The sequence below is a fragment of the Lipotes vexillifer genome, unplaced genomic scaffold (genome assembly GCF_000442215.2).
Source record: "Lipotes vexillifer unplaced genomic scaffold, Lipotes_vexillifer_v1.1 scaffold584, whole genome shotgun sequence".
NCBI classification, from domain to species: Eukaryota; Metazoa; Chordata; class Mammalia; order Artiodactyla; family Lipotidae; genus Lipotes; species Lipotes vexillifer.
In genome coordinates, this window is record NW_006783036.1 from 246,688 (window position 1) to 257,166 (window position 10,479).

The 10,479-nt window shown below is 62.2% G+C and overlaps 2 protein-coding genes across 3 annotated transcripts in view; one reads left to right on the forward strand and one right to left on the reverse strand.

Moving 5' to 3' along the window:
• AKT1 (AKT serine/threonine kinase 1) overlaps positions 1-300 on the forward strand; it is a 21,801-nt gene extending 21,501 nt beyond the window's left edge. The window contains exon 13 of one of the 2 annotated variants that reach the window (XM_007455580.1): positions 53-300. In XM_007455580.1, the coding sequence (XP_007455642.1) occupies positions 53-132 (80 nt within the window). In that variant the 3' untranslated portion in view covers positions 133-300. The remainder of the gene's footprint in view (positions 1-52) is intronic. The other variant, XM_007455581.1, reaches the window with a different exon arrangement.
• A 5,348-nt stretch (positions 301-5,648) lies between these two features.
• Positions 5,649-9,042, reverse strand: SIVA1 (SIVA1 apoptosis inducing factor). Its single transcript, XM_007455582.1, has 3 exons — positions 8,881-9,042; positions 6,537-6,731; positions 5,649-5,809 (listed from the first exon to the last, which is right to left on the reverse strand). The coding sequence occupies exons 1-3, from the start codon at positions 8,996-8,998 to the stop codon at positions 5,649-5,651; spliced, it is 474 nt and encodes a 157-aa protein (XP_007455644.1). The 5' UTR covers positions 8,999-9,042.
• Positions 9,043-10,479: the final 1,437 nt, after the last annotated feature.

Below are 10,479 nucleotides of genomic sequence, written 5' to 3' on the forward strand. Positions count from 1 at the left end.
GCGGGCCTCGCTTGCCCGGTCCCGGGAGCTAACCCGCCCCTCCCGCCCGCAGACGACAGCATGGAGGGCGTGGACAGCGAGCGGAGGCCTCACTTCCCCCAGTTCTCCTACTCGGCCAGCGGCACGGCCTGAGGGGCCAGCCGGTGTGCTTGGGACGCCGCTGTGGGCAGCCACGTGCTCCGGACGAGGGCTTGGAAGACCCGGGAGGAAGCCTCGCACGGATGATCTGTATTTAACGTTTCTTATTTCCGGATGCGTTTGGGTGGAAACATTGCCGTCCTCCAACACGGATGGGAAGACGCCTCGTGCTGTGGGCAGGGCTGCCCGCCTTGGGGGCGGTGTCCTCTCGGCCAGCCAGGTCGGGAGGAAGACATCCTGCGGTTTTTCTTAATTTATTCATCCAGTTCTCCAGACGTGGCCGCGGCCTTCGGAACGATTAGATTCACGTAGGAAAACGTTGAGGACTTCTGCAGCCAAGTGCAATCGGGCCTGGGTGGGCCCTGCCCGTGGCCCCTCCGTCCCTCTCGCCGGCTGTCCCTGGCTGCCCCCGCCTCGGCCCGGCCCGGGGGCCCCAGAGGCCACCTTGCCGTGGTGCGCTGGCCCGGCCCCCTCTCGCTCGGGGTGGGGCACGCAGCAGCCCCAGCACTGAGGCTGGAGGAGGGTGGCCCCTGCAATGGGGCTGGGCCGGGGTTCGCCGGCAAGATAGAAGAGCCAGGTGACATCTGTTGCCGTGTATTATGCTGTTCACGTGCATACTGGGGTTTCTAATCTCAGGAGAGGGCCCTCACTCTGCCCCCTTCCCCATTGGGACCGTCTCACCCGATGGCTTCCCCTGGTAGCACCTGTCCTTATAGAAGCTTCACTCTCCTGCTGTCGCCCTGGCCCCACCTGACACCCTTCGGAGGGGCCGTCGCTGCACCCTCCGTGTCTCCCGGCCGGACGCTGCGCTGCACCGTGGCGTTTTTTTATACTCAACTTTAGTATTTTTACTATTATGAGACTTTCCCTCCAAATTCTTCAATAAAAATTGCTTTTCAACTCTGTGGCTTGTTTTGCTGGGTGGCAAGTGAAGGGGCATGTGGCCGGTCCGCTTGAGGGGAGCGCCCTGTCCTTCCTGCCCGGAGGCCCCAGGGATGACCTTTGAGGGACGATGTCCCCCCACCCCACTCCGGCGGGACTCACCGGAGGGGGGGGATGCCCTGGCCGTCCCTGTCTCCACCTGGCTTCGCCCCAGCCCCATGCCCCAAGGAAGCCACCCAGACTGCACAGCCGCCTGCCTACCAGCTCTGTCCATGCAACGCCGCAGACCCCGACCACCAGGAAGGACCAGCCACCCTGCAGGGCCCCGAGGAGGACCGAGAGAGCGGCCTGCCGGTGGTCACACCGCAAGCCTGGGACAGCCGGGAGTGGGTCCGGGGCGCCCGAGCAGCCCAGCGGGACGTGCCGTGGGCGCCACCTGGTGGGTGCGGAGAGGAGCCGGCTGCCGGCGCCGGCCCAGAGAGGGGTGGGCGGAGCCTCAGCTCCTCCTCTCTCACGGGGACTCAACCCCGCAGGCGTGGCCGGGACAGGGCCGGACCTTTCCACGGGGCCTGGCGCTGGCAGAAGCAGCCTGCTTCTCCAGGCTCCGGGGCTCGTGACCCTGACAAGACATTCCTTGGGCCCAGAGAGGTACCCGCAGGCCCTGTAGGTTGCAGCACGTGGGCTCTCTTGTTGAGGCGCACGGGCGCCGGAGTTGTGGCGCGCAGGCTTAGTTTCTCCTCAGCATGTGGGATCTTAGTTCCCTGACCAGGGATCGAACCCACGTCCCCTGTGTTGGAAGGCGGATTCTTCACCCCTGGACGACCAGGGAAGTCCCCCATTTTCTCTCTCTTATTGGCTTATTTGGATTTTACCAACTCTCTCACTGATGTTCCTTTCCTGTTCCAGGATCCAACCCAGGATCCTATGCGGAATTTAGAACAAATCTCTCCCGAAGGAACGACTGTAGCCACGGCCTGTCGGATGTCAGTCCATAACTCACTCAGCAGCCTGCCTTGGAGTGAAATTCAGCCCTTCACACGCACGGTCCTCAGAACACACACCTCCACTTGCCGTCTCCGTGCTGTGGTCACTTTTGTTTCCACACGTTCAAAATCCCCAACACACATTATTAGTCTTGCTTTCAACAACTGTCTTTTTAACATTCTAAATATTCTTACTTGGTAAAATATATGTAAAATTTACCGCTTTAACCATTTTTAAGTGGCCAGTTCAGTGGCATTAAATGCATTCACATGGCTGTGGCACCAGCACCATCATCGTCTCCAGAACTTTTCATCTTCACAAACTAAAACTCTGCTCCCGTTCAACACTCACTGCCCCCTCCCCCGGCCCCCACCCTTCCACTGTCTGTCTCTGTGAAGCCCACTGCTCCAAGGACCTCACGGGAGTGGAGTCACACAGGACCTGTCCTTCGTGACTGGCTGCTTCACCCGGCCTGACGTCCTCAAGGGCCATCCGTGCTGCAGTCTGCGTCAGGATCTCCTTCCTTTTTAAGGCCAAGTCATATTCCATTGTATGGATGGACCACGATTTGCTTATCCATTCATCCCTTCACGGACACGTGGTTTGTTTCCACATTTTCACTCTTGTGAATGCTATTGCTATGAACATAGGCGTACAGACATCTGCTTGAATCCCTGCTGGGTATTTGCCAGAAGTGGGATTGCTAGGTCACGTGAGCTCTACCTTTAAGTTTCTGAGGAACAGCCATACTGTTCCACAGAGGCTGCGTCACCTTACATCCCCACAGCAGTGCACAGGGCTCCCGGGTCTGCACGGCCCCGCCGGCACTTGTTTTCTGTTGAACGGCAGCCCCCTGCCGGGTGTGAGGCAGCATCTCCTGTGTTACTGAGCTGTGTTTCCCTGATGCTGAGCGATGCTGAGCATCTCTTCACGTGCTCACTGGGGTCGTGGTCTGCAGGTGGACACTGGGACGGAGGCCCAGGGCCTCTGCAGGAAGCCAGGTGAGAGGAGGTGACCCCACGACGAGGGCTCGTGCTGCACTCACGCGGCCGAGCCGGAGAGGCCTCTGAATGTTCTCAGCTCAGGAAGACCCATGGGGTTACTTGCAGCCGCCCCCAAGACCTCAAGCCTCCCTGTGGCCCGCCCCCGCTCCTGCTTCAGGGGTCCTAGGCTCTGCACTTGGGGGCAAACCCCACCCTGGCCAGCCCCCGTGAAGAGCCAGTCACTTGACCCTCCCAAGGCGGGTGCCCTGCTGCCCCCGAAGAACCTCTCCTCTCCTCCAGGGTTTCTTGGAGGGGCTGCGGACTGGCTACCCGTGGGCTCACCCGGAGGGCCTGCGCCCACGGCGCTGCACGGACCCGCGCGTGGGAACCGGCCCGAGACCCAGGTGAGGAGGCCCCCCGCGCAGGGCTGCGCCCCTCCCTGCCCCCTCTCGTCCCCTCCCCTCCCTCAGGCCACACGGGCTGCACCACCCAGACGGAACTGACAGGCAGGTCACCCAGGGCCCAGCCACCCAGACAGCGGCGTATTACAGCGGCACTTCAGGGACAGCCTGGGACGCGGCCCTACCCCCGAGGGGCACTGGAGCCCCACCTGGGCTCACACGCTCTGGACTGCAGTGTCCCCACCTGTCAACGGGGCGACTGGCAGCACTTGGCATGGAGCTCAGGGCACTGCCAGGTGGGAGCCGGGCAGACCACGGGCCCCAGGGGCGCTGACGAGTGAGTCCTCTTGTCCGAATATAAAGGGTTTATTCTCCTCTGTGGTCAGAAGAACAAAATACAAAATAGAAAGGCTGTCCCCTCCCGCCCCTCCCCCCAGTCCCTCAGCGTGGACAGCGGCGAGGTCGTCCAGGCAGGGCTGCTGTCCTCTCCTGGCCTCAGGCCTCGAACACGGCGCAGCTGGCGCACAGCACTTTCTCGTGGAGGTCACTGCAGCTGCGACACCGCGAGGTTGGGGGAGAGGAGCTGGCATTAGGGCTGAGTTCCACGGGAGCTGCCGACCCCACCTGGCCCCTCGACTTTATCTGGAGGCGGGGTCGTTGGCCCAGACAGAACCAGTTAAGAAGAGGCCCCACTGCTGCAGGGAGCCGGGCCCACAGGGCCAGGTCCTTGGAGAAGGGCACCTGCGGCGGGGGGGCGGCTCGAGGGCCCGGGGGGCGGCCGGAGCACGGAACGCGCAGAGTGCGGGGCTCCAGGAGCAGCTCCCCCGACAGGTATCTGCCTCTGGAGCACGAGGGTAAACGTCTGGAGTGCTTGCTGGAGCTGCCCTCACAGACTGAGAGCTAAGGAGCCCCCAGGGCTCAGCCCAGGTCTCACGGCGGCCAGGTGTGCAGCAGGCTTGACTGGCCCCGGATGGCTCACAGGGGCAGCAGCTCAGGTAGGATAGGGACATGGCAACTCAGCGAATGGCAGGGGACACGCGTCGGGAGACATGCTTACAGGAGACGGCAGCACGCCTGAGGTGCAGCGGCAAAGGGTCCACGTCCAGGGCTAGGAGCCTGGCTCCAGCTCCTGGCAGCGATGCCCCACCCGCGGCCGAGCCTGACCCTGGAGACGAGGCAGCCACCAGGTGCGGGCAGGATGCCCGCTTCCAGGGCGGTGCTGAAGCTCGGAGGCCTGAGGCGTGGCCTCCAGAGGGGACCCCAAACGTGTCGTCTGTTTCTCACCCGGGTCAGAGAGCCCCGCCCACCGGGGCCCGAGAAACAGGCAGGTGCGTGGCGGGCTCTGCGGGTGCTTGGGAACCAGGCAGCAGAGAGCAGGGACGGGGGAGGTTGCCACGGGAGTCCCTGAGGATGAGGACGGCCCCGGGGAGGGAAGCAGCTGCCAGCAGGCGGGGTGCCCACCTGGCCCCCTCAGCTGGCCCTTGTGCTGTGCTCAGCTCCCCCTCCAGGGAAAAGCCACTGGCAAGGCCCTGCCCGTCTCAGTTTACACATAAATAGGAAGAAAAGAAAAACTGAGTTGGCAAAATCAATAGAAAGAGTATTCCACACTCACGACTCGCCCAGCACCTGACCCCTGAACTGGCCAGCACAGGAGGCCCATGCCTGGCCTCCTTCTGTCCAGAGCGTCCCAACCGTGGAGCAACCCACCTCTCGGGAGGCGTGTTTTTAACTTTCCACGGTTGGGGTTGGGTTATTTTTTGTTTGTTTGTTTTGGTGGTTGGGGGGTGAGTTGGTTTTAATGGCCATTGGGACTAAACTGGTTTGAGATCTGCAGAACTTTTCTTACGGGGCACTGCCCATCCCCACCCGTCAGCCGGGAGTGGCCGCTGGGACGAGGACAGCGCCCGAAACCTCCTGGGCAGGGACGGGGTCCACCGGCTATGGCAGACACGCTCACCCAAGTCACAGACAAACGCTTCTTTCCTGCCCTCACCTGTCAGGTGTCCTCCGCTAATGAGCGCGCTACATAGGAAGGCCACGTGAGGCTTCCTGATGCCAGGGCTCAAAGGACTAGAGCACAAATGGTCTGGGACAGACCACAGACAGCGCAGGGCTGACCTACAAGGTCTGGACTTCCTCCAGAAAGGATCTCGAGGTCTTGGAAAAACTCAAGCTGAGCAAAGCATTTACTGGCATCACATCGTCCCGCCGGGCAATGCGGGATGGGCCTGCCGCCCCCACTCCCCTACAGGGCCCGCACTCACTCCACGAGGGCACACAGGGCGCAGGCCACTGCCCCACAGCCGCAGCAGGTGCGCACACAGCGCCCACACAGGGCCCGCTCGCACTGGCCGCACGCCGCCTTCCCGTCCACAGCCCGCACGCACGACGAGCAGGCTCCCGATGCCGCCATGGCTGGGTCTGTGGGGAAGAAACACCCATCAGCCCAAAGGGGACCTGGAGCGCTAGGGCAGGGGGCCACCCTCCCTCCTGCGCCTAACTGACCAGTACGTCCTAAGACGACAACCTGTGCGTAAGCACAGCACCCAGACCCGTTCACCAGGGAGAGATCCCAGCTGGCTTCCGTGACTCCCACCTACAATTCCCATCACCCAAATGTCGGTACCTAAGGGTCAGCCCTTCTCCTGACCGCCTGCATCAGAAGTCACTAGGCCTTCATCCCTTGTGTGTCTCACAGCTGCGTCTCAAAGCGTGGTCGCTGCATCACGGGTTAACACAGGGGTCCCTTTGCACCACCCAGACCCGGGGGCAGGAGAGTTTTTAACCAGCGACACAGGTGACAGTCTGAGACGCACACCACACTGCACAGGGACCCGAACAGGCTTTTCCCACCCAGCCAGGTGGGACTCCGTGGGAGAGCTTCAGGTGGAAAGCAGGCAGGACACCCAGAAGGGTCACCCAGAGGGGTCTCTGTTCCTTTCCGATCCAACAGTTAGAAGCTGTTTGCAGCTACCAGACGTGGATGTTGGTGACAGCAGAGCCTCCTAATGTCAGGAGCGTGCAGGCCCTCGCCCTGTTCATATTGTCAGACTCAGGCCCGGCCCCCTCCAGCCCAGGTAGGAAAAGCCCCTGCCACATCCCATCCTTAGCACACAGCTGGGAAGCGCCTGCCGTGGGCCTCACTCACCAGCTTCGGAGGCCTGGGCTCGACTCCTGGTCAGTCGGCCGTCAGGCCCGATCAGCATCTGCCCGCGCGCGGCCCGAGGGGCTTCTGTGGGGCCAGGCTTCGGGGACTCCGGAGTGTCGACGATGGCGCAGGCTTCCTCCCACGCGGGGTCCATGCAGGCCTGGGCCCCGCGGAAGAGGAGCTGCGTGGTCTTCTCTGCGGAGGCAACCATTTCCCTGCTTATACCGCTGCAGCACGGAGGCACCTGCATGGCCACCTTGTCCCTCGAGCTGCGCGTGGCCGGGCCTCTGGTTACCCAGCCACCCCAGGGCACGCTGCTCCCTGGCGAGCTGGGTCCCACCCTGACCTCCTGCCTGCGCTCAGCGGCCACCTCCTCCAGGAAGGTTCTGGACCCTGCAGCCCCACCTGGGCTCCCTGTGCTATCACTCTGCTCACTTTCCGCACGTGTGGCCTCACCTCCTTGCTGTTCGTCTCCTCCCCAGCACCCACAAGCCGGCTTCATCCAGCAGACGAAGCTCTGCGCTGTGGAGTGCTAACTAACGCACAGCCAGAGACTCAGAGCTGAGCCCACACCCCAGGCCAGCACGCACCCCTTCACTTACCACGGAGCTGCTAGCAGAAGGCATGGCAGCAACCAGCTCCAAACAAGGTACCCCAGAACTTTCCAGACCTCTGTGGGCCCTGGATACCCCCCCACACCCCCTGACCCCAGAGCTGAGGTGGTTTCTCAGCAACCAGAGCAGTGGCTTTCCATCAGGGCACTGGGGGCTTTCACAAGGTCAAATGCCAGGCGCCAGCCCCAGAAATGCTTTGTTTGTGGTGTTCTGCCCTGTCCCAACAGAGCCAGGGTGGAGACCTTACAACCTGTTGGTGCTAAGTGAAACCGACAGAAACACACAGTTGGGTAACTCAAATGGAGTGGCTGATGACAGCCCCATCACACCCAGTTCCTCCTCCTCCAATCCCCCCCCACCCCCACTTATAATAGGGTGGGACTGGGGGGAGGTCATATGGTGAGGCTAAGACTTGTCTTCAAGGGACTGGGGGCCGTTCAAGATAAAGAGACCAGGGTTCAGGCTTGGAATTCATTACACACGAGTTCACGCTGGCCTATGTCCTGCCCTTCTTAGATGCCCAGGGAGCCTCGCACTCCCTCTGTGACGGGGCCCTGCGAAGGACAACCCCCTGCAAATGCTCCAGAACATCGTGGTCAAGAGCTAGACTGACTTAGCCCCCAGTTATTTTTAATTCTTCTCTCTGTCTGCAGTGTTTACATTTTTCGAAGGTCCTGAGAGGATAACACTTGCAGTCTGGCCATAGTACTCACAGCTTCACTTATTTTTATCACCTGCACGGCCTCGAAAGGCATTTGCATTTGCAACCCTGCATGTGCAAGAAAAGAAAGGGCACAGCAGCTGCTGATGGGGGCAGCGGGGTGGGGAGCAGCAGGACAAAGAGAAGCAGGGTCTCCCCAGGCTAGGCGCTTCCCCACATCCCTAGTGCACAGCAGCACCCCTCAGTCACAGACATCCAGGTAACCATCTGACTGTTCTACACGCACAAACCTCGTGCCTCCAGCCACTAGTTAAGGTAAATTCCACTCTGTAGTTACCCCAGGGTATTAACCCCCCCCCCCCAAGCGATGATCAATAATATCAATGCGCCCAAAAACCTGCACGAGGAAGCCAGAGAAGGCTTCCTAGGTCAGTGTCCTGACATCTCTGGAACTGGACACTCCAGCCACAATGAACCGGACAGCACTCTCCGGCTTCCCGGTTTTTGCATAGGCTGTGCCCTCTGCCTGGAATTCCCTTCCTCTCCCTCTCTGCCTGCCTAACCCTGAAGGATTCGCATTCGACTCTGTTCCTCCACGAGACCTCTGACAGCCTGCAGGTGGTCCTGCAGCAACCCGTGCCTGCCCTGATGACCTCTGGAGAGTCCTTCTCTGGCTGGCCCCCCAGTAGACAGCAAGGCAGGGTCTCCCGCAGCCGCAGCGCCTGGCAAGGAAGGCGCGCTCCACAAACGCCTCTCGGGTCAGAACGGGTGCTTCTACCGGCTTATTCCACCGGGACATCCCACTCCCCGGCCTCTCGCTGGGCTGGTCAGACCAGGGCTGGCTCCTGCGCGAGTCCAGCATTCCCAAAGGACAGTGCCCCGTCTCGGCCCCACGCAGAGGCCGCCTGTTTCGGGAAGGTGGAGGGCGGGGACAGGTCGTGGACACGGGCGCATTCACAGCGCCCAAATTGCTGCTCCCAAACCCGGCCGGGCGGCTGGCCCCGGCCCCCGGCTCCAGGGGGCGCGGCCTGCGGAGACCGCCTGCCCGACCCCGCTTCCCCTCACTCACCGAAGATCTCCCGCGTGAGGCGCTCGGCGCACACGCCGCGACTCAGCTCCCTCCGGGTCACACGCACCTTGAGCTGCAGCGGGGCCGCGTCCGCGAAGGGGCAGCCCCGCTTGGGCATGGCCGCGGCCCGCAGCGGCGCAGCTTTGCGGCCGCGACTCGCCTGCCCGTGACGTCACAGCCGTGCGCCAACCCCTGCGCGGGGCGGGGAGGGGCTGGTGCGCGGCGCGGCGCGGCGCGGGATAGGTCCGGGAAGAGGGTGGAGAGGGGCGGGGCTGCTGCACGGCGCGACGCGGGATAGGCCCGGGGCGGGGGCGGGGCTCGCGCACCGGAAGGCGGGACTCGGAGACGCGGGAAAGTCCGGGAGAGGTCAAGGGTCGGAGTGGGCGCCCCGGGGGCGGGGAAGCGGGAAGGTGGTGTGGTGCGCACGCGCCGCAGGATGGGCTGGGGGCGACATCGGGGGCGGGACTCGTGTGAGGGGTGGCTCGTGATAGGTCGGAGGCGACATGTGGGAGGGACTCGTACGAGGAGGTGCGGAAGGGAAGGGCGTCTCGGCTGTTTTTTTTTTGTTTTTTTTTTGTTGCGGTACGCGGGCCTCTCACTGTAGTGGCCTCTCCCGTTGCGGAGCACAGGCTCCGGACGCGCAGGCTCAGCGGCCATGGCTCACGGGCCCAGCTGCTCCGCGGCATGTGGGATCTTCCCGGACCGGGGCACGAACCCGCTTCCCCTGCATCGGCAGGCGGACTCTCAACCACTGCGCCACCAGGTTAATTTTGCTCCCCAAACAACTCTCGAAACTGGTTATAATTCTCCGTTTAAATCACCAAAAGTTCGCGGGTGATTCACTTTCTGTAATTCTTAATTTGGAGGACTGCCCCGCCCTCACAAGTGGAGAGTGCCGCATGAACGCACTGGACACGTCACGGGCCGGGTTTCGGGCCCTGCTGCGTCATGCGGGGCAGGCCTGACGTAATGTCGGGCTCTGACAGAGCCGTGCGGCTCCGGCCCCACCTCGGCCTCTGCCGGCCGCCTACCCGCCCGACCCTCGCCCTGTCTGCTGCCCTCGGGGTCGTCCAGCCCCGTTCCTCTGTCGCCTGGATTTCCGCTGACAAGCCGAGGGCCTCCGTCTTACAGGCCACGCCCCACGCGACACACCCCTCACGTGACACCACCCCACGTGATGCACATCACAGCCCAGGACACCCGCAGGGATGGGGCAGGGCCAGCCTCCTGTCCACCTGCCCATTCCCGCCAGGCATGGCGGGTCTAGGGAGACCAGGCCGAAAGTGGGGCTTCGGCCAGCGTTTTTCCTGTTGCGTGACCGCGATCGGGTACTATACCCGTTAGCGGTCTGCAGTCACTGTGACAAAAAGACGCTTGACTGGTTTTATCCCAGGAATAGATGAAATTCCCAGGAGTATTGTTTTTAATCTTACAGGTCTTGGGAATTTTAAAAGTCTTCTTTGCGTTTGGATTTGAAACTGCCTTAGGATCGTTTAAGACACAGGAGATAGATGCAAAACATTGTGATTAAAAGAGAATCTAGGGCTTCCCTGGTGGCGCAGTGGTTGAGAGTCCGCCTGCCGATGCAGGGGAAGCGGG

Bases quoted from the DNA above. Each gene is read 5' to 3' on its own strand.
- SIVA1 (XM_007455582.1), bottom strand. From the start codon at position 8,998: ATGCCCAAGCGGGGCTGCCCCTTCGCGGACGCGGCCCCGCTGCAGCTC. The intron at 6,732-8,880 runs GTGAGTGAGGGG...TTGCCTCCGCAG, and splicing joins CCTCACGCGGGAGATCTTCG to AGAAGACCACGCAGCTCCTC. The intron at 5,810-6,536 runs GTGAGTGAGGCC...TCTTCCCCACAG, and splicing joins AGCCCAGGCCTCCGAAGCTG to ACCCAGCCATGGCGGCATCG.